At 42.4% G+C, this 24,564-nt stretch overlaps 2 protein-coding genes across 7 annotated transcripts in view; one reads left to right on the top strand and one right to left on the bottom strand.

Annotated features, from left to right (window-relative positions):
* Positions 1-4,956, top strand: part of LOC113747302 (uncharacterized) — a 9,760-nt gene extending 4,804 nt beyond the window's left edge. Inside the window, exon 6 of the mRNA XM_027286698.1 lies at positions 4,707-4,956. The gene's annotated coding sequence lies outside the window, so the exon portion shown is untranslated. The remainder of the gene's footprint in view (positions 1-4,706) is intronic.
* col14a1b (collagen, type XIV, alpha 1b) overlaps positions 1-24,564 on the bottom strand; it is a 130,765-nt gene that overhangs the window by 20,670 nt on the left and 85,531 nt on the right. For all 6 annotated transcript variants that reach the window (XR_003463533.1, XM_027286561.1, XM_027286559.1 and 3 more), the window contains 15 exons: positions 24,343-24,459; positions 21,227-21,376; positions 19,275-19,349; positions 16,254-16,393; positions 15,359-15,482; positions 14,388-14,531; positions 14,122-14,286; positions 13,959-13,997; positions 13,634-13,772; positions 13,334-13,476; positions 13,110-13,219; positions 8,908-9,066; positions 7,861-7,938; positions 7,552-7,638; positions 7,233-7,286 (listed from right to left, as the gene is read on the bottom strand). Coding sequence is in view for 5 of the 6 variants with exons in the window: in XM_027286561.1 (XP_027142362.1) it covers positions 7,233-7,286; positions 7,552-7,638; positions 7,861-7,938; positions 8,908-9,066; positions 13,110-13,219; positions 13,334-13,476; positions 13,634-13,772; positions 13,959-13,997; positions 14,122-14,286; positions 14,388-14,531; positions 15,359-15,482; positions 16,254-16,393; positions 19,275-19,349; positions 21,227-21,376; positions 24,343-24,459 (1,724 nt within the window). In the remaining variant the exon portion in view is untranslated. The remainder of the gene's footprint in view (positions 1-7,232; positions 7,287-7,551; positions 7,639-7,860; positions 7,939-8,907; positions 9,067-13,109; positions 13,220-13,333; positions 13,477-13,633; positions 13,773-13,958; positions 13,998-14,121; positions 14,287-14,387; positions 14,532-15,358; positions 15,483-16,253; positions 16,394-19,274; positions 19,350-21,226; positions 21,377-24,342; positions 24,460-24,564) is intronic.

Here is a 24,564-nt window from a genome sequence, read left to right on the forward strand (position 1 = left end):
ACGAACAACCATCAAATCACCTCCCGTTACTTCTTCATGACAGTTTGAGTTCATTCACAGCCATTTTTTTTTCTTATTTTAGCAGATGAAAAATCTTTTGTCTCAGCTGGTTTGTGACACACACTACTGTGTGGTCAGTTTAAGTGTAACTGTCCACCTTTAATGAACGTTTGTTTTCCCAAGGGAGGCCCAGGAATCCGAGGAAGCCCGGGGTGATCGTGGCGAGCCAGGCCCGGTGGTAAGTTGTTGCTTTTGACGCTCAGTCTGATCTTCATCTTGTTCTGAGAAAGGTTTGAGTGACAAACAACTCGTGTACCGACCAAACACAGGAAAGTGATGCGCATCTTTCTGATGTCTGGTTACAACTGGTATCATGGTGTCCATCATATGTCTACTGACAGGTGACACCAGCCTCAACATACCCTCAAGTTGCCTTAAAATTTCCACTTACCAACTCCTACAGCAGATACCTGCAGTTGCCTCATATCTACCATTGTATCTGCAGAAATCCAGCTTTTATATCTATGTCATTTTCCCCCCGTTGATCAGGTAAGTTTTACAGACAGCCGATCACTATTATGTTGAGTATTCAGTCCTACAGTGCTGGTACACATGGCAGCCCAGCTGTACACACTCACACCATAACGCACACGCATACACACAAAGCAAAACCAAAGATAATATGAATAATAATAGAGAGAGTCATTATGACAAGATCAACAAGGTAAGTTTCTTTATTAAAGTCAGTGATCGGTGGAATTAGTTTAGTTTAGTTATTTCGAACATGTGCGGGTAAACACAACAAAGTGAACTGAAAAACAAACAAATCCAATGAAAATAGTCAAAACAACACAATAACAATACAAAAAAAGTAATAATGTGAACCCAACATGTCCAAAAAGGGTAGGTATGAAGCATATGCTGTATTTAAACCTTAAACCCTTCTCCAATATTCAATTAATAATATTACTCATAAACATACATTTCTAATAATACATATTTTACAAAAGAATAGATTAAACAACAAATACATAAATCATTTATCCTTTATACATTATTACATTATACAGTTGTATGTCAGACTTCCTGTTTATCATTGTTACGCCAAGAAACTTGATTTCATAAACTCTTTCAACGTCCGCCCTCAACTCGTAACTGTACTTGTGTATTCTTATTGGCAATTGCCGAATAACATGATTTGGTTTTACTTAAGATAATTTGTTTCTGTCAAACAGCATTTTCAGTGGTGATCCTCCCCAGTAGTTTAAAATAAACTGAATGGAAATGACAAACAGAGGATGTGTATTTATGGCAGTACAACACGACAACACAGAAAACACACATGAAATAAAGAATCACAGATCACACACACACACACTGTATTTCCAGAATGCAGAAAAACACAGCTACAATTCCAGTAAATCCTGACATAAAATAATAATACAAACAAACTGAACTTCATGACACAAATCAAACCAAACAGATATATAATAATATTTAAGACGCTGAAATTGTAACAAACGATCCAGAAAAGGTAGGTGTCTGTCATGTTACTCATGGATTTATTACATTTTCTCTACATGTCGACACACACACAGAAAACATCTCTGAAAACATCTGATTTTCTGCACCTCCTCCTGCCCTGCTATTCAGGTGGAAGCCTTCCTCACACCCAATCAATGTGTCACACAAATCACCGACTTCATTTACAAGTATATACATATTGCAGTCTTGTGTTAGTATGCTTAAAACCCACAAAGTTAATTCAGTTGAAATCAGTTTTATTTATATAGTGCCAAATCTAACACAAGTTTGTCATGGACACTTAACCGTACAGGGCAGGTCTAGATCGTACTCTTTATGATATTATTATTTATTAGCTGCAGCTCTCTCCTCACCCACATGAAGGCTGCTCTCTCTGCCTCCCTTCCTCCCTCTGTCGCACACATGGTAGCTGGGCCTCTCTCACTTTTACCTTTACTCTTCTAGATTCTTTAATTTCTCTCTAGGGAATAAGTCATGAGTTCGATCGGAGAGTCTGTGGCAACGAACTGGAGCAGGGGAACAGACTGCCCGGGGAAACCTCCAAACAGCCAGGGAAACAGGCAGACAGACACCAGAAACACTGAGGCAGAACTCGTGGTCGGGGACGAAAAGCTGAGGTGATTACCAGGGCAGAGACAGACGAGCAGGTCAAAGGCAGGCAGGGTCGGCAACGGGAGATCAGTCCGGACAAAAGTGCTGGAAAGACTTGCATGACGCGAAGAACAATCTGGCAAAGAGTGTCTGGAGGTTTGGTGCTTAAATACAGGGTTGATTACTGAAGAGGAGCAGGTGTGGGAGGCGGGAGAAACCATGGTGACTGATGAGGAGGCGGGGCTGACAGGTGAGTGGAAAGTTACTGGGTGCAGGTAAGAGGGAAAAGCAGGCAGGGGACCGGAGTGGATTGTGACACTATACAGTCCAGTGAGCGTTTCCCCAAAGATTTTTAAAGTCTGAATGGATGACACATACTGTCACTCCCTATGGGCTATCATCATTGCCTGCAGTGTAGCTCAGTATTTATCGTTTCAGTGTTAACAAGGAGGAGAAAGTGTTCATCATGCAAGAGCTGCAGCATGTGATTCCCACAAAAACAAACAGTGTGTTTTGTGAAAGTGTGAATATGGCAAATATGACAAAGAATGACCTAAAAACAATTTGTCTGGGAGATGGAAAGGGACGTACTGTCCTGAAAGATGGAAGAGATTTGGATGCAGCTGTTACTATAAAGTTACCATGAGGTAAAATGGGACAGAGCAGATCTGGTGGTGAATAACAGCAAGGAGGAACAGACAAGTGTCTTTCTTAATGTCACTGATGTCATTCATTTTAAATGAACCTGACTTCCATCACAGTAAACTAACAGTGAGCTTATATATTGTAGTTAAGAGCTGAAGGCGACAGGCGGCACACCTGCAACTCCTTAGCAAGGAAAACAATGCCTGTTACAGCCCCCTGCTGTTTTGTGGAGGAATATTCGTACTGTGCACAGCATGAAGTCAGTTTGCAGTTGTAATAAATATTGACCAATTTTTAAAATCCAAATCATTTTGGGTAATTTAGCTACAAATATTGTCGAAGATAAAAACAAAAAGGACCAGCCAGAGTGCCAGGTTGTCAGTGTTCCTTATGCCTTTGCCTTCCAGCAACCTGAATCTGAATCCTGTACAATGACTGCCTGCCTACCTGCCTCCTCTGAACTCTGTGCCCTGCAACCTTAACCCTAAAAGAATCAGTCTGTAAGATTTATTGGTATCCCGCGCTGTAGTTGGGGATTATAAGCGCTTTCACTCACCCTCCTGTTTGATTTATTTTCACCCCTTAAAGCACACTTCCTGACTTATTACGTAACAGTATGTGTGCTGACTGCATATCTGTATCTGTGGTTTATCTTGCTGCTATTTCCTTGCTGTTCCCTGATTGAAAGCTGTAACACACACAGACAAACTCTTCATTACGAGTTCTTTGACCTCCCAAGATGTCTGCAGACGCTGAAGCACCAAGTTTAAGTTTGAATGTGAGATATAGCAGAGAAGACAAAAAGAATAAAGTTGGTAAGTACAAAACAACCACAAAAATATGTGTGCATGTTTGATTAAATACTGAATACTGTTTAATGTCACTTGAGTTAAAATGTCATAGTTCTTACTGAGCAGATGTCTGCAATTGACGGACGATATAATCAACAATTTAAAAAAAAAACACTTTTAAATGTGTTACATAAAAATATTTGAATGTACTGTGTCTCACTCAAAACAATCTCTCTGCAGCCCATAGAAGGCGTTTTGCTACTGCGATCATTCTGGTGCTGTATCTTCTGATATTGGCCGGGGTCTTCATGCGCTGTGAGGGTTTACTTTTCCTTCTATAATAACTTATCAGACTCTACTTGAGCTCTGACAGTTTGGTCATTTTCTGACATTGTAATCTTTTTTTGGCAGCCAAGACAGAGAAATTACAGGTTCAGAGTTTGACAGTGATATTTACTAAAACACACAAAGAGATCTGACACTGCCATTACATTAAATATGAATGATTTCATGATGTTCATTGTCTTTTTGTTTCTGTTATCACCAGACATTTTTGTCACATTGGACCAAAAAACTTTGGTGATGGAAAAAGAGCAGCTCATGATCACTCTGAACCAGACACAAGCCAGAATCATCAATCTCACTCAAGAGAACGATGAGCTACAGACCAGATATGACGGCCTGAGCAATGAGAACAGCTGGTTGAAGGCTGAATATGAAATGATGGAAAGAGGTAGAGCTTGTTAAAACACAGATCTTTTAATGTAGTCAATGTGACGTTAGCTTGACTTTGAAATCATTCTTCTGATTACTTAAAAAATTATAACGATTATTACTGGTTCAGAGTTTGACAGTGATATTTACTAAAACACACAAAGAGATCTGACACTGCCATGACAGTAAATCTGAATGATTTCATGATGTTCACGGGTATTATCGCTCTCACTGAAGAGAAGGACAAACTACAGAGCAGATCTTGCGTGCCAGATTTTGTCTTAGGTCATACTAAGCCACACTTTGATTGTTTTTAATCTTGTCAATGTGACATTGTTTGACTTTTTTCACCAATTTGAAATTGTTTCTTCTCTGTCCTCAGCACTGAAGACACCTTTCTATTTGCATCAATGAAGCAACATCTGTGAGCTACAGAGATCCATGCAGTCAACTTGAGTCAGACACTACACTCGTGTGGTATACTCTTGTCACTGCAACATATATCCAACACCATGTTTCGATCATGCCTGTTATCCGAAGCTGTCAGTGCTCTGCTCACTCTCGAGGTGCCACACTGCTCAACTGAAGTATGCTGCCACTCACTGTTACTGCTTATGCTGCTGCTACTCATACAATACAGCATCTCAAACACCCACCTCCACCTGAAGGATCTGAATCTACATTCCTCTATGGGAGAAGTTATCGCCCCTAATCCTTGCATTGATTAATGTTAAATATACAAAAGCTACCAAACTCTGTAACCACTGACTTAGCCTCATACAATCTTTGACTTTTTTATTGACACTTCTTGCTGATATGATGCATGTCATGTAATGTTTTACATATTTGTTTATGCATCCAGACCATTGATTTAGTCTTGTTCTGTCATTGTGTTTATGGTTTAAATGTGACCTGTCTGCAGATGAAAATGAGCTTCAAGCTAAGATATAATAAGATGGCAACATTCACATTTGATATTGAACATGATCCCTGACAAATAAATAAATATTGATGGAAAGTTTATTTGTGGTCATGCTAATTTCAGTGTAATGTTTCAGTAGAAATAAACTGTTGTTCTACATACATGGAAAACATATTTAACTGGAGGTAAAGACAGAGTACACTGGATATAATGGTATTTGCAGTGAAGCTAGAAGGAGAAAGGAGAGAGAGAGAAATTAAAGAAATCTAGAGAAGTAAAGGTAAAAGTGAGAGATGGCCAGCTACCATGTGTGTGACAGAGGGAGGAAGGGAGGCAGAGAGAGAGCTGCAGCTAATAAATAATAATATCATAAAGAGTACGATCTAGACCTGCCCTGTACGGTAAGTGTCATGACCTAACTTGTGTTATGATTTGGCACTATATAAATAAAACTGAATTCAACTGAAATGAACCTTTGTGGGTTTTAGCGTACTAACACACAAGACTGCAATATGTATATACTTGTAAATGAAGTCTGTGATTTGTGACACATTGAGGTGTGTGAGGAAGGCTTCCACCTGAATATCAGGAGCAGGAGGAGGTGCAGAAATCAGATGTTTCAGAGATGTTTTCTGTGTGTGTGTCGACATGTAGAGAAATGTAATAAATCATGAGTAACATGACAGACACCTACCTTTTCTGGATCGTTTGTTCAATTTTCAGCGTTTTAAATATTATTATATATACTGTTTGTTTGATTTGTGTCATGAAGTACAGTTTGTTTGTATTATTATTTTTATGTCAGGATTTACTGGAATTGTAGCTGTGTTTTCTGCATTCTGTGAAATACAGTGTGTGTGTGTGTGTTTCCTGTATTCTTTATTTCATGTTGTGTTTTCTGTGTTGTCGTGTTGTACTGCCATAAATACACATCCTCTGTTGTCATTCCATTCAGTTTATTTTAAACTACTGGGGAGGATCACCACTGAAAATGCTGTTTGACAGAAACAAATTATCGTTAATCTTAAGTAAAACCAAATTCATGTTATTCGGCAACTGCAATAAGAATACACAAGTACAGTTACGAGTTGATGGGGCGGACGTTGAAAGAGTTTATGAAATCAAGTTTCTTGGCGTAACAATTGATGATAAAATAAACAGGAAGTCTCATATACAACATGTACAAAGCAAACTGTCAAGAAGCATTTCAGTTCTGATCCAGGGCTTTAACAATGGGTGTTTTCATAAAGGATAAATGATTTATGTATTTGTTTGTTTAATCTATTCTATGTATTATTAGAAATGTATGTTTATGGAGTAATATTATTAATTGAATAGTGGAGAAGGGTTTAAAGGTTTAAATAAGCATATGCTTCATCCTACTCCTTTTTGGACATGTTGGGTTCACATTATTACTTTTTGTATTGTTATTGTTGTTTTGACTATTTTCATTGGATTTGTTAGTTTTTCAGTTCACTTTGTTGTGTTACCCGCACATGTTCGAAATAAACTAAACTAAACTAAACTAAACTAATTCCACCGATCACTGACTTTAATAAAGAAACTTACCTTGTTGATTCTTGTCATTAATGACTCTCTCTATTTATTATTCATTATTATCTTTGTTTTGCTTTGTGTGTATGCGTGTGCGTTATGGTGTGAGTGTGTACAGCTGGGCTGCCATGTGTACCAGCACTGTAGGACTGATACTCGCATAATAGTGATCGGCTGTCTGTAAACTTACCTGATCAACGGGGGGAAAATGACATAGATATAAATAAGCTGATTTCTGCAGATACAATGTAGATATGAGGCAAACTGCAGAGTATCTGCTGTCTGATTTGGTAAGTGGAAAATTTTAAGGCAACTTGAGGGTATGTTGAGGCTGGTGTCGCCTGTCAGTAACCAGACATCAGAAAGATGCGCATCACTTCCTGTTTGGTCGGTACACGAGTTGTTTGTCACTCAAACCATTTCTCAGAACAAGATGAAGATAAGACTGAGCGTCAAAAGCAACAACTTACCACCGGGCCTGGCTCTCCACGATCACCCCGGGCTCCTCGGATTCCTGGTCCTCCCTGTGGGAAACAAACGTTCATTAAAGGTGGACAGTTACACTTAAACTGACTCACACAGGAGTGTGTGTCACAAACCAGCTGAGACAAAAGAGTTTTCATCTGCTAAAATAAGAAAAAAAAATGGCTGTGAATGAACTCAAACTGTACATGAAGAAGTAACGGGGAGGTGATTTGATGTGTGTTCATGCATGAGTGCGTGGTACTGTGTGTTTGTGTTCTGGTACGTGGACCAGGACTGTATCTGATGTGTCTGTGTGGGGCTCACTGGTGATCCAGCAGGGCCGGGGGGGCCTTTGCTGTCCTGGGTGCAGGTGCAGGCTTTGGGCATGGCCGGGCAGTCTACCTCCTTCCTCTGGATGATCACAGCATGATGAGGGCGATGAGGGTGAGACGAAGACAATAAATGAACTCATTAATTAAAGAAAAGAAGATATGTGAAGTTACAGCTGAAGTTTGCTCGTTACATACTCAGATATGGATGAATGACGCAGTACTAGAGACTTTAAGCCCTGTTATGTGTTTGCTTACATACATTCTGTGTACAAGTTTAGAGAAGAATCATCTTTGACCTCACCAGACCAGGAAGTTCACAGCACTTGTCTCTGTTTGCCCACGACGTGCTGCAGACGATGTCAAAGATCTGGAGCTGGAACTGCAGAGAAGAACACACACGCGACAAATTTTAATAACACAAACGACCAAAAACCGAAAAATGTTTCAGTCGTCTAATGAAGACAGAAAAAAACATCTAAAGTGACACAGCTTTAAATAAAGGCCTGACTGAATATTAAATCACAAAATGACGAGAATGTTCCTGCTGATCATCTTTGTAACTTCTATTGTACAAATCACTGGATGACTCAAAGTATTTTAGTGGTGTGGTGAATTCTCAGGTACAAAATGAGACTATTAGTCAGGGCCGCCCTAAAATCCATGAGGTTTAAAACACAGCGGGAGATCACAAGCTTCATTTTGCACTAGAAAAATATTCAAAGAACCAAAGCTGCTCCTGGAGGCCAATGTACCAAACATCGTTCACAAAGAGGAACAGTTTATTCACCCTGTCTGCTTGTTGTACTGTGAGGAAGTCTGTCAGTGTCCGTACAAAGCGTGCAGTCCACGAAGAGAAAGGATTTTTTTTTAGACTCAGATCAGGTGACAGCTGTGAGCAGCGGAGTAAATCTTCAAAAAAGCAGATGCCAGTACGGATCGAGCAACAGATGTAGAGCCTTATCTGACTGACTTATCTGACAGAAAACATGTCATACTTCCCCTCTATCTCTCTACAACTTCCTGTTTGTCTGTCTGTGCCACTACGGAAAATTAAAAACCGCAATCAGATGTTGTGGAGATTAGCGTAGGGTTGTCTGATGGTGTACGGGGGCATGGGGCGGCTCGACCGTAGGCAGAGCAGGTGTTGTAACACAGAAATAGAAATAAGTAGAAAGGTTTCTAAGCTTTCATATGACGGCAGATCGGCTCACCCCTCTGCCGTGACAACAGGATTTGAGAGAAAGCTACGATGAGACTGTGAAGACAATGAACGGGCCTTGTTACACGTCTCTTGTTGTTATGAATGTGTAGCTGCGTGTGTGTTGACATTAACTCTCGTCGTCCTCACCGGTGCGGAGTTGTCCTTGTTCCCTCTGGAGCGGACCATCCTGCCCAGAACCTCCAGTCCGTCTATGGTGATGTTTCCCGCTGCATTGATGGTTTTCTCCGCCACCATCTTGCAGTCGATCACCACTCTGGCGCTCGTCTTGCTGATTGCAATGTGGAGCTGCGTGAGAGAAAACATCACGACATGTTCACTCAGTCCTTTAATCGCTGCTGCTGAACGTGCCTGAATGTCTGAGTTTCATCGTGTTTCATCAGAATCAGCACACGCAGACTGTAGTTTGTCTGTAGTGTAGATGTTTTATAGATGGATGTCCGTGAGGAGGTTTAGTGTTTCACACAGCTCCGTGTGCTGTGGCACAACAGCGCCCTCTTCCCGTGTGCTGCTGGAAAATCAACGCCACAACACGTTAATTAACAGCAATATGGCGTGACATCATTAAAATATCATCACACATCAGAACCTCTTCACTACAAACACATCTTATCTGCTGGGTTCCAGCTGTTATGTTTTAAAGTGAAGTGGGTGTTAAAACCATATTGACTGCCGGTGATATATATTTTAATATGCTGTACAGATGAAGTACTGATGAATAGATGATGATTAAAGAACTGCATTAAAAAGTCATTTCAAAACATCTTTTACTGGAATTCATTAAACAAGCTGGAAATTTACTTAATTCACTGACTTGAAATCAAAAATTCTGCATCTGTGTCAAAAAAAAAAATGGAACCTGGTTTGAATTTGAGCTTTAAGAACGAGCTCGTGTTAGAGTGTTATGACACAGAGCACGTTTACACTGGGACAAAAATAATAAAAAATCAGGCGCGCATGTGGAAACTAAAATTACCTCCCTGAGCGACACTGCTATTTATAATTATGCATACGGGATGTGCTGCCTGTCACCACTGTGGACAGTCAAGTGCTGAGCTGAGCGGCTCCTCGACACCATTAACCCTCCTCTGCTGTAACTGTAACAGAGCTGCTGTCAGTGACGCTTCCAATGGCTGCGCACACACACACACACACACACACGCACACACACACACACACACACAGGGCTGGGTATCGATTCAAATTCCAAGAATCGATTCGATTCCGATTCTCAAGACTGAGAATCGATTATCATAATCCGATCCGATCTCGATTCGGGTTAGTGTTACTAAAACCATTTTTTTGGGTCGCCTGACGCCTGAAATACGGGCGCATATCTTTGCAGATTTAACCCGCAATCGCCTCAGTTATTTAAAGAGAACGTACAGAAGTGGCTGGTAGTTGTAGAGTTTTCCTTGAGTGTCCTTTTGTCTGTAGTTTTATTATATTTCCGGTGAATTTCCATTTTTCCCATGTTCGTGAACGCATCATAGTCGCACCTTGCATGTGTGAGACGCCGTAGTTTAAACACGGCGCACGCCTGTTTCAATTCAATGGCGCGACTAGTGGGGTTAAAGTTCACCGGGGGAAAATGTATTAAAATTTTTATTTAATTAAATCAATCTTTGGATGTACGAATCAGCACAGATTTCAACACAGGCCTACTCAGACAAACAAAGACATATATGAAGCCTGTTATCCTTCCTCTGCGTACTTTGTTTCAGTTTGTAAAGTTATTCTTTGTTTCCCTTACAGACGTGTTTTTTTCCGTCTGTCTTATTTAAATCTTTATTTTCTGCAGGCTACACTTAACACTCACTACAGACTTGTTAAACTTGTCAAAGTGTTCCATGTTTGTCCTGGCGGAGGATCTGCTCTGTCATTTTCATACTGTGTGAATGGAAACTTTCCTTTTTTTTCTGTTTCTGGACTTTTGTGTTTAAATCAGGAAAACAATAAGATTTATTTTGGTGACCATGAATATGTTCTTCTGTTTTATTAGTTATTAACAAACAGCAGGCTGCAAATCTACATTTGTCCAGTCAGCTGCAGAGGAAAAATAGTTTTTATTTTTATAAAGAAAATCTAAATATATCAGTGACATTAGATACTTGACAGTTTGTTTGGAGGCAGAAGTAGACGAAGCAGGAGTGTGTTTAGAAGAAGATAGAACACGTTGAGCTGCATCATGTGTGAAAACTTTACGGTTATTATCATCATTAATATCATTATTATCATCATTAATATTATTATTATTATTATTATTAATAGTAGTAGTAGTATCATTTGACGCTCTTTGGAAACGGCCTCTACTGGTGCATGTTAGAAATCTTAAATCAAAGAAATGAATGAATACTATTATGAATGACAACATTTTTAATAAAAATCCTGAAACTATAAGATGGCTGGGCTGTAAAAACACATGTCGCATTCCCTGTAACGTTCTGTCTAATCTGTCATCATGTAGCATTTACCATGAAGACGTCCACGAGCAGTTATGAGCTAAGGCCAGAGAGTGAGCGGAGGTGAATTCTGAAACTGTGGCTCCAAACTGGAAATATTAAGAAGAGAAGTGCAGATTGTTCAACAGCAGTCAACAAGAAATAAACCTGCATAAACTGTCTTACGCTGCCTTATTAACGTCTGTCTTAATGCTGGTATTAATTTAATCGAATGTTTTCTGAGGTGGTATAAAATAAGAAAAGTTCGTCTACAACCAGCCTGTGGACAACATTCATCCCAAAAGCAACCTCCACGTGCCATAAAGCTGATATTTGACAAAACAGGTAAACTTCATAATAAGCGCATGGAAGTAGCCTGATCCGGTTCCGACCAGGCAACCCTGAAATGTCAAACTGCCTGGAGTTTATTAAAATCTCTGAAAACCAAACCACGTGTTTAATGAGGAGTGTGTTGTGGTAGTTAAAGAATATAATATCACTGTGTTATTGGTACACAATTATACCGAACTTTATTCTTGCTGACTGTTTACTGTGTGTGTGTGTGTGTGTGTGTGTGTGTGTGTGTGGTCAGTCCGCTCAGTTTAAGTTCACTGCTGCTGTGAAATGTTCTGTAAATGTCAAAGTGATTTTTCATGCAAACTGAGATGAACTCTGAGAGCCGTCACGTTAACGTATCCTGTGCAGACTGTCAGAGACCGACAGTCTCTTGTGTTCTGTCAATCGACTGTTTTTTAGTCTTTAATATTACTCATGTTCAACACAACTGCCAGTTTGAATTGGCTGCGTTTGGCTTTCTTACCGTGACCACAACATTTGTAAAAATGCCTGAGGTCTGTGGTGATTTAAAGGTTCAGATGTTTTGCTGCACGTTCATTCATGTGGCAGCAGCTGAGATAAAAATATCTGAATCTTTGGAGTTAAAATAAAATGTCACGGTGGCTCAGTCTATATCTGGAAACCCAGCTGCAGAGCTGTAGGGATGGAGTCACGCACTGCTACTGTATCCACAGCACTGTGTGTGTTTTCCCTCTGACCTGCATCAGCGCTGCAGAACTGTAATATAAATCCTGTTTGCGGTGTGAAGTGTGAAGCAACACCTCCCTATCAGGATAAAAACTCTTGCTTAAGGAAATGTATGCGCGTTTGTCGTGATTCCAAGATGTCAGCTTTTCAGGAACTAAAGAAATACGATATTCAGAGTTTATCTAATAACTGTGGAAGTGTTTGAAAAGCACAGGGCAACCTTCAACCTATCCAAGTTGGTGCCTCTACAAAGATGACTATCAAATCAGAGGCGGCCTCTGGCCCATGATCAAATAAACCTACACAGACGTCACACAGACTCTTCAGGTAGGCACTAAAATCCACAATGCATGCAGTGACACACACACACACAAACACACACACAGCGAGCAGAACAAAAGGTGAAGAGGTGAGCAGGATAAGCTGTGCTGACAGCCAGCAGACAGAAGTGACTGCAGATCAGTGAGTGAGTCCGTCAGCACTGACGCGCTGACACTAACACAACACGACTGCGAGCAGGTTCACACTCGGGGCATGACTCAACACAGTCGGCCTGTCAGAACTCTGACGACTGTCTCACTGCGAGAGAGAAGAAGAGAAATGAGTGAGGAACGTTCACACTGGAAGCCTCAGCGCTCACTGCTTACATTTTTATTTGAACAGCTCGTGTCAGAGACGTCACACGCAGCCGCTTGGTTAGTGACCAGATGATGAAACAAGGACGTTTGACAGTTTGGAGTTTGATTTGTGTCTCTGCTTTTATGTTTACGTTTCCGTGTCCGGTTCACTGACACCGCAGACAGATGATCAGCAGTCAGACAAACAGAGGACAGGACACGTTCTGACCTTATGGAAGCTGCCGTAGAAGAGTTTCTTGATCTCCGGCCCTTCGAACGTGACCGTCTGGAACTCTCCTTTGTAGTCGTTGTTGAAGAACGTCAGAGTTTTTCCTCCGTCTGCAGGAAGATGAACAAACACGTCAACAAACTCGCAGATTATTCCTGATGTCTTCCCATCTGCATCCTGGTGTTTTGTACATTCGGTTCCCATAGCTGAGATGTCAGACTCACTGTCCAGGATGACTCCCACCAGCGGTTCGTTGTTCTTGTTGAGGATCTCCCAGAGGGCGAAGGGCTCCTCCGGAGTGTTGGGCAGCAGCCTGAACAGCATGGTGATGGTGTAGTCGGAGGGCAGCCCTTCAGGGTGGATGTACCTGTGAGCCAGAAACATCTTAGCTATGAGTTCTGGATGCAGTCGATACTCGGCAGATATCATATACAACAGCATCAGACTTCATCTTTCTATTCATCATGTTCATGAGAGAGCAGACTTGTGATGAACCACAGTTATAAATATAAATGTGTGTGTACCTGGTTGGCTGTGCCAGAAAAGCGTCACTGTGCAGGTGGAAACTGGGGAAGGTATTGAAGGTGCCAGGTACCATGGAAACACCGGAGACGCTGCCGTAGCGATTCTCCACCAGCCCGAACAGCTCCATCATACGGAAACCTGATGACGGAGTGAGACGGAGATTCAGAGTCTGTTGGTTCTAAAAAAGCAAGTGGTGTCATCTGGCTCACACATGAAAAAGGCCACAGTGTTCCCATTACACTGATATACACAGTCTGAGTTTATGTCTCCGTTAACCTCCACTAGGGGTCGCTAAAGCTTCATGGGGGGTTATTTCTGTTTTACCTGGTGTTGTGCTGCCGCTCATCGGCACAGAAGGACAGGCTGGAAAAGAAAAAAATGTCTGATTAAGATTCCTGCAAAACGACGGACGCGCTCTCAGTGAGCGACAAATCTTCCACTCTGAAACAAACCGCCTCAAACTGTTGGATACACTTCGCTCACTCACTGGCAGTGGCGGCCTCGCACACAAACGTCACCAGCTTCTCTTCGATCTTCTTGAAGGCGTCCAGGTCGTCCACGAAGAAGACGTGTCTGTCGCTGGGTTTACTGGCGATGCTCACCAGCTCTCCGTAGTCGGCATCAGCGAAGCCGATAGCAAACACGATGTACCCTTCAGAGGAAGACAGAGAGGGAAGAAACGTTCGGCCTCAACACGGAAACAAACAAACCTGTTAATGTTTCACATGACAGCGTCACCAGCACAGCTCTGACCTTCCATCTGCATCTCCTTGGAAACCTTGTTGACGTCATCCTGAGATCGTCCGTCGGTGAGGACCACGAGGACGTTGGGGATGCCCCTCCTGACTCCTCCCTCTTTCGTGAAGATGTTTTCCTTCACATGCTGGATGGCTCGACCTGATTGGACAGATGAACGCGTCTATCAAAGCGGTCTCTCCAAACTTCAGGGTCCCCACCTGCCCAATCCCACTTCAAGCCCTGCTCGTACACAACCGGCTGCTTCTGCTCCAGGTTTGTTGTTTTCTGGTCTCGTTCTTCACTTTCCCTTTCAGCAATACTTACAGTATGACGTCATCACGTCAGCACGTTGTAATCTTGCTGGTGTCTCAACAGAAGTTTCTTTAATCATCTAACAAACGTCACCTCGGAGCTTTCTTTGTATCTGATGTGTGACACAGGAGCTGCTGCACGGCTGCTACGATTCAATGAAGGAATTTCAAATAGATCCAGTAATCGGATACTCTTCATTCCTGTGGGAGCGCGGGGAAACGGATTCTTAATTGCGGCGTGCAGAACGAGGTGACTGAGCGCCGCTATTAAAGTCCCCAAACTGCTGCTGCCTGATAGAAAAGGAGGATTAGTGTTTTACAGTGTGACATTAGCGGTGGGAGAATTCCTCCCAGCACTGACGCTGCTACAAATCTGCTCTCTGCAGAGAAACCGGCTGCGCTGCTTTGTAAACACTGATTAATGACTACACCTCACACACTCTTATTACACACACACACACACACACACACACACAGTAGATGTTAATGCAAACATTATTCAGCACACACTCTTATGTAAACGGCTTTTACATGAAATATATCTATGTTCACAAGATGTTTGACTTACACACACACGTGTTAACACGGAGCCTGAAAGGACACACACACACACACACACACGCACACGCACACACACACACACACACAGATTTAATTCTCTGGTTGCCTGCTCACCTGTCTTGGTGTTTCCTCCCTTGTAGGAGATCCTGTTGATGGCGTCCAGCAGTCGCTCCTTATTGCTGTACGAGTTCAGTTTGAACTCCGTCCGGGCATCGTCGCTGAACTGCGCGATGGCCACCTGTCAGACGACACGGGAACACGAGACGAGGTGGATGTGACATCAAACATTTACAACCTTAAACAAAAAGCAGTTATTCTAAAACACATTGGCATTAAAGGTGATTTTCACCAGTGTAAACTGGTAAACCCGATACAGAGGCTGGTGAACCGGCACACACGGGAATATTATATTATATAAAAAATACATCTGAAAAACAGCTGACAGGTTAATTAATCGTACATTTAGTTACTGATTACTTTGTAATCTATTCCTTTGGTTTCGGTTATTTGCTGGCTGCGTCCCTACAAAGATGTTTTTGTGCCTTTCTTTGTGAATGAATAAAGGGTTTGTAAGTCTTTGTGGGTTTGCCTCCACCATCCACTTCAGAAAAATATTCTTCAACACGCTGCACACGGCACAAAACACAGTCGCTGCAGCACTCAGTGGATTACCACCGGTGCTGTCTTTGCCACAGCAGCGCACAGCGAGTCACCAAAGTACAACACAGCAGCACGCATGAAGCTGCTGCGCCTCAGGAAAACAACATTTAACGGGCAAAGTGCAGCTTTTGCCACGCTCCCAAAAGAAAACAGAGTTTGGAGTCTTTATCTCTGGTTGTTTAACGGCTTCTCCTGCACTCTGCCTGCCAGTCAGTCACACAGGGTAGTGGGAGATTTACCAGACACCAAGTGTTTACAAGCACTGATTTAAGAATGCTGAGGCGTGATGACAAAAAGCAAAACCAACAACAACAACGTTTGTGACAGAGTCCTGTCCCTGATCTGGTACCTGTGTGCCGTCTGGGCCGATCCGGTCCAGAGCTCCGGTGGTGCTGTACAGGAAACGAATGATCTTCAGGAAGTTGTCGTCACCGATACTCCAGGATCCGTCGACCAGGAAGACCAGGTCTGCTTTGGCTGCCTTACAGACTGGACCGACAGAGAGAGGCAGAGGAAGATAGTGAGGAGAGGAAAGATACAACCTGCATGTGCACGTTCACGAGACGACGAGAGGAAAAAAGCAAAATGGATGGAAACTAAACGTAGAGAGTGAAAAGAGAAGGACAGTGTGTACAGGAAGTTTTTTCGTTTGCTTTACTCTGGACTCTGGTCTGATGAGTCCAAATCTGAGATTTTTGTTTCAGACCGCCGTGTCTTTGTGAGACGCAGAGAAGCTGAACGGATGTTATCTACATGTGTGGTTCCCACCGTGAGCTGCGATCGTGTGGAGGTGTCTTCAGGCTCTGTAAGGACTACAGAGTGACAGTGCAGTAATAAAAGTAAAGTCAGGTGATTGTTTAATCTGTCTCCAACTTGATTTCATCTGCGGGTTTCTGTGAATATAAATATTAAATGTGCTACAGTCGCATTGATTGTTAAAACTGTCGATAAAAACTTTCTCAAAGTTGTTTTCTATTTGGTCGACCTTATTTTGTTTGCACAGTCGAGGCTCTAACCTTAAAAAAAATCAACATTTATTTCTCGTCTTTGTTTTACGAGCTTTACAACTTCGCTTTCATCTCTGTGCAAATAAACAAGCGGCGACTTGATTTAGATGGATGACGACGCAGGAATGAAAGAAAATCAGCTGGTGAGTGATTGATTAGATCTGAAGAGGTCTCGACTCTTAAACGATTGAAAGTGCGTTGAACTCATTACATTCAAAACACAAAGCTGCCTCTGTCGCCCGTCACAAATCATTCCGACCGCTTCCTTTTCTCCTCTAATAAAATCAAACTGAAGGGTCAGTTGGTGCCGGGTTGATCTGCAGACAGATTTCATTCTGTCACCTGCTTTTCGTTTGTGTAATTAACAACATTAATCGAAAAAAAACAAACAAACTTCCAGACTTTCTTTCACAATAAAAGCCCGCCCCGTGGCTTGCATTAATGGAGTTTTCCCATGAACCTCATAACTACGTTTGTTGGTGAATTTGAAACAGACGTGTGGATGAAAAAGAGAAACAGTGGAGAGAGGTTGGGGATCAATACATGGTTACATCTTCTACTGGAAAACAATCCACTTAATGACAGTATCTGGAAAAGGACACTAAACTGTCTCAGCTATATATAAACTGGAAAACAAAAAAAATAATAAATATATTCAATAATTAAAACTATTCTCATCTTTTTTATATGCTGTTCTTTATTCATTCTTTAACTTGCACGTATACAGCTTTTACTATAATAATAATACTCTATTGTTCTCAGCATACGATGCCTTTAATCCATTTGATTGTGTCATGCAGTGTTTGCACTTCAAGCTACACCCTCTTTCTAAAGGGTGATATGTAAATTAAGTTTATTTGTGTTTAGAGATCTAGATTATTATTTATTATTGTGACACTTTAAATGTAAACTGATCGGTATATATTATGAGTGTGTTCATTTAGATGAAACTACAGATTCCAGTCTGAGTAAAAGGCTCGATCGTTAGTTGATGATATGAGGGGTGCAGATCTCATTACACGTTGGAGGTGGCACATCGGCTTGCTGTGCACAGATGGATGGAACATGATGGGCAGCATCACTTTGAGCACCATGAAAATATTTTGTTCACCCGACATGATTTTCAGGTTCACCTGCCTGACACTGACTGACAGTCTGGTTCAGATCACTGAGCAGGATACATATGAGGACATAAACTTCAGAAAGTGTGAATTATTTCAAAAGTGGAGTCAGATTTTATTACATGTATAATTTATCTACATCATTATTTAGAAATAATTTACTGAGTGTGCTCTTTATCTTGGTTTATCTTAGTGTTGTATGGTGAAGCGTCAGATGAAGAGCTTTGGTCAGTTCACGTCAGTTCATTTTATTATTTATTGACCACATGCAGGTTGTGTCTGCATTATAAACACAGTACACAGTGTATATCTGCTCATTAAAAGTTTTGTGGAGATCAGTAACGTGACGATAAGACACATATACTTCAGCTTCTTTTTAAAGATTCAGTTTGAAGAGTGTGATATACATGTTTGTGGAGACGCGAGCTGCTGTAACGGATCCAAGACATTTATTTCAAACGACCTTTGTGTTAAAGATTTATCTCTGTAATTGTGTGTTTTCTGTGTCTGCGTATGATAACTGGAACTGAAGATTATCTCCCTCCTTCACCACATTTAGACATCTTTGAATCTGTGTGTGTGGGAGGAGAACGGCTGAATTTACTTGTAAAGTGTCAGCGTGGAGTGAAACTAAACTGTCGTCCTCAAACTCAAATAGTAACGTGTCACATCTTGATTTATTTAACACTGTGGGCAGACAGTGAACTAAACTTAGTTGCTGTGTCACTATAGTTAGGGCTGAAGCTGGGTAATGAGGAAGAGTGAGCTCTGAGCACGGACACCTGATTTAATCCTCTGCTCAGAATCGAAGGTATCTATCACGTAGCACAGCGTTTGTCGTGTGTGTGTTTAACAAACTATAGCGTCAGTTATTCTCCTTTACATCTTCGTTCACACTATCTGTCCGTCCTCTATCAAAACTTTGATTCATCATCTCTCGTAGGTCGTCTCTCTTCCCTCGTTCTGACCTAGAGGATAACTCAGCTGTTAAGAAGACGGACTTCCTGCACATGGAGGCCGCTTTCATTCATTTAGAAGTGTGGAAACACTTCACCGGAGTCAAGCAAACGACCTCTGAGGGCACTATTTGTGGGACAAAGGGGGAATGACAGGGAATGACCATACTGTTGAGCATGATACTATTTGTCCTTCACACGTAAACAAGTCTTAACTGATTGTTAAGTTCATTTTTTCATGGCTGTCTTCATCATTAAACCTAGAAAAAAAAAAAACAGGTCTCACCTTCCTTGGCAGCGGGGATTGTGGGTAGCGGCGTGGTGGTGGGTGGCTTGGTCGGTGCCGGGGTCGGGATGGGTACTGCACAGACAGACACACACATACACATGAAGACCTGTAATCATGACCAGATTCATCGTGACCCCTGAAATTAAACCCCCCTTTAGAAGAGAGAAGCCGCACGCTGCACGTACAGAATGTGTCAAATAACTACATCCAGCTCTGTGATTTCAGCTGCTGTATAATTTGGTGGACTGATCACAGCTCCTGCCGTGCTCTAAATCAAACTATGCCTGTGCTTTCAACTGCTTACCTTTATTCTGTGTGGGGGGGCGGGAAAAACTAGATGAACTAGCGGCCCCCTCCCGAACACACACACACACACACACACACACACACACACACACACACACCACCGTGGTTTATTCATTCGCTGCTGCTTAACCAGTAAATCAGCTACCTGAGGCTGTGAGTGACTTGTGATGGCAGGTAGGGAGCGTTCAGTAGCGGCTGCCTGCAGCGATGGGATAGTCATTTGGAGAAACGGCTCAGGCTTTCATTTGCATCAAAACAAAGCGATAAATCAGTGTGGAGGCTCTCTGCTGAGCTAAAGTACGGAGGAGAGCGGCTGCGAGCAAACAAATACCTGCTCCTTCTTTGTTCCCTTCTTTCTTTCATCTCTGCGGTGACTTCTTTTATCTGCGGGCTCACATCGTTTCAGCCTCTCCTCGTTCTGCCTCCTGCACAACTATTCTCACTTTCTGCTTTTGTCTTCCCTCTTTTCTCATCTTCACTTCAGTTAATTTCATTAATTTCAGTATACGACGGAAATGAACCTGCAAAGACTCAAAATTTGTTCCTGAGAGGTAATCTCAGCACGCGTCACGCCTGCGATGATTTCTGTCAAACCTTCGTTACAGGTGCCTCGCAGTGCACACTTTATAAATCAATTAACCCCACTGAAGACAGAAACTATACTGACCCACCACGGTGAGCGCTATGATCACACCAGGAGGAAGACAGCCGGGATAAGAGGCGTGCTAACGCAGCTTACAGCCATGGCTGTTCCTGTCCAATCAGGACGAGATGAGACTCAGGCCGGACATAGAATCCACAAAGTAAGACGGTTCCATCAAAATCACGGATCAGGCACTGGACGGGTGGACCGACAAGAGGAGGTGGACTCAAACCTTTGACGTGTAGATGAAGAATGATCATCCCAGGCTTGTTGCAGCACTGAGACTGAACATGATTAGCTGATAATAAACCACCGTCAGGTATCAATGCACAATTTAAAATCACGTATGACCCAACCCGTCTGATAAGAGACATTTCCCTCGAGTCTTCATCTTTGCAGTGAAGCTGCTGAGTGTAAAAATAGCTAACGTCTTCTTATAAATTGGGATATTTATTATTATTATGGAATATTTCTCTGCACATGGTGTTCATTGAACATAAACCCCCCGGCCTCCCTCCCCTCCCTCCCCTCCCTCGTCTCCACACAGTAGGTCTTGATTAGTGTTCGGGGCTGCCGGTGCAGAACAAACGGCTCATTCTGAAGGAAGGACGACGACTCGGCTCTCGGCGTTCCCGCGAGGATAAAAGATGTTTTATGTTGGAAATGACGTGATCGTTCTCACAGCCTGCAGTGGGCTCCTTTCAGCTGACAGCTGGGTGTGTGTGCTCATGTTATATGGTTGTTATGACACGTGTATGGATGCATGTAAATGGCGGTTTGGCACGTTGTACGGAGGACGAGGTAAAGTTCTTGATGTGTGATCTGTGGTGTGTGTATGAGTCTGTTTGTGTATCCCGGCTTCACATGAGAGATGTGTGTGTGTATCAGCTGTTAAATGATTTTCAGTAGCAGATCTGAAACTCCGTCTGTCTGGGCCAAGTGTTGCTGTACGATAGGAAAACATGATTGATGGCTAACATGTCAGTGTGTGTGTACTCACGTGTCTTCTCAGTGACGGTGACTGCAGGCCCTTCAGTCCCGTCCAGTAGCTGAGCATACACACTTATCTTGTACTGTGTGTTGGCCTTCAGGTTGTTGAAACAGTGTCTGTTGGCTCCTCCGCCCAGCTTTGTCTCCTGCTTCTGACCGTCTGCAGGAACAAACATCGACTCGTTACCATTCGAGAAAGGACGGCGTGTTTGTCCTGGCTCTGTTTGTTCTGTGGGGAAATGTTTTATCTGGACGTGCAGCGTCAGAGAAGAAATAAAGAAGTGGAAACGTGACACTACCAAACATTCTCTTCTTTTCTACAAAAACATTATTATTGTGCTTCAGGCTGACTGTTTCTTTTACACATTTGGAAATGCAAAGGTCTGCACGTCTTCCCATCACTCAGCGCGCCACAGACCGCAGACTGAAATCGTTGAGTCATGATGACACAGACAGACAGCTGAATGCCTCCGTACATGCCACATGTGGTTTAGAACCACGATGAACCTTTTACTGACTCGACAGATCTTAACTCGTGTTTCTCATCTGATTCGTTTTTGTTTCTTTCAAACTTGAGACGTTTCAAACGTCCCCGGAGGATTGTTTGCTCGGTTTGTGTCTGAATAAAATGAAACTTTACACTGTCAGGAATAATTCATGAACCAAATCCAATTAAATAATCAACGTGTCCGTTTTTTGGTTCACTCTGTGTTCGTGATCGGGGCTTTCCTGGCAACATGTCAAATATATTTCTAAGAAAACTTCTCTGACTTCATCACAGAGGGCAGGTGAACGTTTGAAGCTGCAGCACTGTGCCAAGTCAGTCATTAGATTATTACAGCTGAAGCTCGGAATAAAACATTAAACAGCATCCAAACAGACTTTCTTTGATACTGTGCAAGGACGTGTGAGCATCAAGTATGAAATCAAAAAGTCAGTTTAACTGCTGCAGGAAGGGAAACAGGTGAATAATATTATTTTAATGTGCAGATGATAAGTCAAACTTCAACAAACATATTAAATTAAAAGCTAAAATAATTTCTTCTTCTGTTATTTTTAATATTTGAAGAGATTCAGTCATATACAGATTGAATCACGAGTTAGATTCTTCTTTATTATGAAACCCTGGATGAGTTTGTGTTATTTTCAATGAGCAGCAGCTTCTTATCCTGTAGAGGGAGAGGTGAACAGCTGATCTGTGCAAACTCACTTTAATTGAACAATAACTTTGTGTGCTACACGAGGATTTGTGAAACACACTCGTTCTCTCCTCCTTCCTAAAAACAGAATGAACTTCATCCTTTCTCTCGTTCTCCTGCAGCAGACACATTCCTCTGGTAATTATTTACCAGCTGCGCAAACACGAGTCCTCATTTAGCTCAATTGTGTGTCGAGAGAAGCGATACGTCAAAGAAACGCAGAGGAGCGGCAATGATACGCCTTTTATGTGACGTTAATGACGGCAATGTTTCTGGAGGCCTGCAGGTGATGAATAACAGCTATTAGCTTCATATGTGGTGGATGACGGCTGAATTAAAAGTCAGCCTTACCTTTGAGGTGGCGAATGGTGGACGTGTGAAATCAAATCTGGGCCACGCCAGCTGCTGTTTGTTCTTATTTTGGTTTGTTGGAGTGTTATCGGTTTTCAAACAAACGGGAAAATACACAATTATTCCTGTTGGCGCCGAGCCCGAGAATCACAGCCAAGAATAAAAACTTCAATAACTGCGAGGCTGTTTCATGGAGGTGACTCCGGTGCAGACTCATTTCTGACAGCTGAAGGAGGAGATGAAGACATCGAAGTACTGTACATCCAACAAACAACAGAAAATCTAATAACCACTTTAATGAAGAATCTGGAGGTAATTGGAAGAAGTTTCTTAAAGGGCCGACAGAAGTCTAGTATTTCAGTATTTAACGTTCACAGTCACAACGATCAGCTCAACAGCCACTGCAGAAGTTTTGTAATCGTCGTACTCAAACATCTGCGATATTTAAATTAAAGGCCGATCATCTCTTCTGTATTTTTAACAGAAAATATTGCTGCAGGACCTCTGGCCTGTTTTTCTGTAGCTTGAACCTCCGTCATGTCAGATGTGAACGACACTGAACCGACTGATATCTGACATTTATTAAAAGCTCAAATCAGACACACGTTCAGTCCAAAGAAGCTCGTTTGAAGGATTCAGACAGACGAGGTGCAACCTGACTAAAAAACATAAAGAACGTTTTAGCACGGCTCGTGTTTGTGAAGGAAATTTGGATTAAATGATATCATTCTTGTTTTAGTCTCGGTCTCTCAGACAAATGAGGACTCTGGATTACCTCTAGTGTGAGGTGTGGGCCTCAACCAGAGACATTTGGAGAATATATTGTCTGGTCTTAGTCTTTGTTTGTTTGGTTTCCGTGCTGCTGCAGGTGCTTCCAAACAGAATGAACTCTCCTCGCTGACCTCTCTGAATAAATAATTGCTGTCATTCCTGTAACATCTCATCCCAACACACTGGGCAGACCTTTGCCTTTGTTTCCTGTATTTTACCTCACACAGCAGATGTAAATGTCACCGGCGCGGCGCTCCGTAAGCCCTCCTCGTCTACAGAGCAGCTCAGTGTCTGATTGCACAGCTAAACCTTTAAGACTGTCAGCGCGTCTCTGATGGGATACAACAATATCTTTGTCATCGCGGGCTGCTCGGAGACTCTCTGCGCTGCATACTGAAACTCCCACTAATGGAAGCATGCGAGCATGCATCAGTCCCCCCCCTCCTACCAGTGCAGATATGCCGCGGAGGAGTTTGATGGGAAAGTGTGAGCAGGAGACTCACAGCTGGGTAAACGGCGTGATGGAGTGCTTATGATGTACGGTCACGTTTATTAACCTCGTCAGCTTCTGCTTGAACCAGCTCATAATCCTGAGATCAGGGATGATTTGTGACCATGCATGTGATTTGCATACAAGGTCGAGGTGATCTTCAGTGAAACACTTCCACACATCCACGGTGAGTTATACGTTAAAGATTGACTCAATTTTAAGATTAACCTATAAACACAACTCACCTCCACACATACGCAGGTGGGTGTAAACAAAATAACTGCTGTGTGTGTGTGTGTGTGTGTGTGTACTCACTGAGCAGCGACTCGATGACCACTCTGTAGTTGCTGGCGTGTCGGTGAGGCTGCCACTGGCTGCACAGACTTGTCATCCTCACCTGATAGACACTCAGGTTGGTGACTCCCAGGTACACTGCCGGATGGAAGAGAGAGACAGAGAGAGACAGAGAGAGACAGAGAGAGACAGAGAGAGAGAGAGAGACAGAGAGAGAGAGAGACAGAGAGACAGAGAGAGAGA

The sequence above is a fragment of the Larimichthys crocea genome, chromosome XIII (genome assembly GCF_000972845.2).
Source record: "Larimichthys crocea isolate SSNF chromosome XIII, L_crocea_2.0, whole genome shotgun sequence".
Classification (NCBI taxonomy): Eukaryota; Metazoa; Chordata; class Actinopteri; family Sciaenidae; genus Larimichthys; species Larimichthys crocea.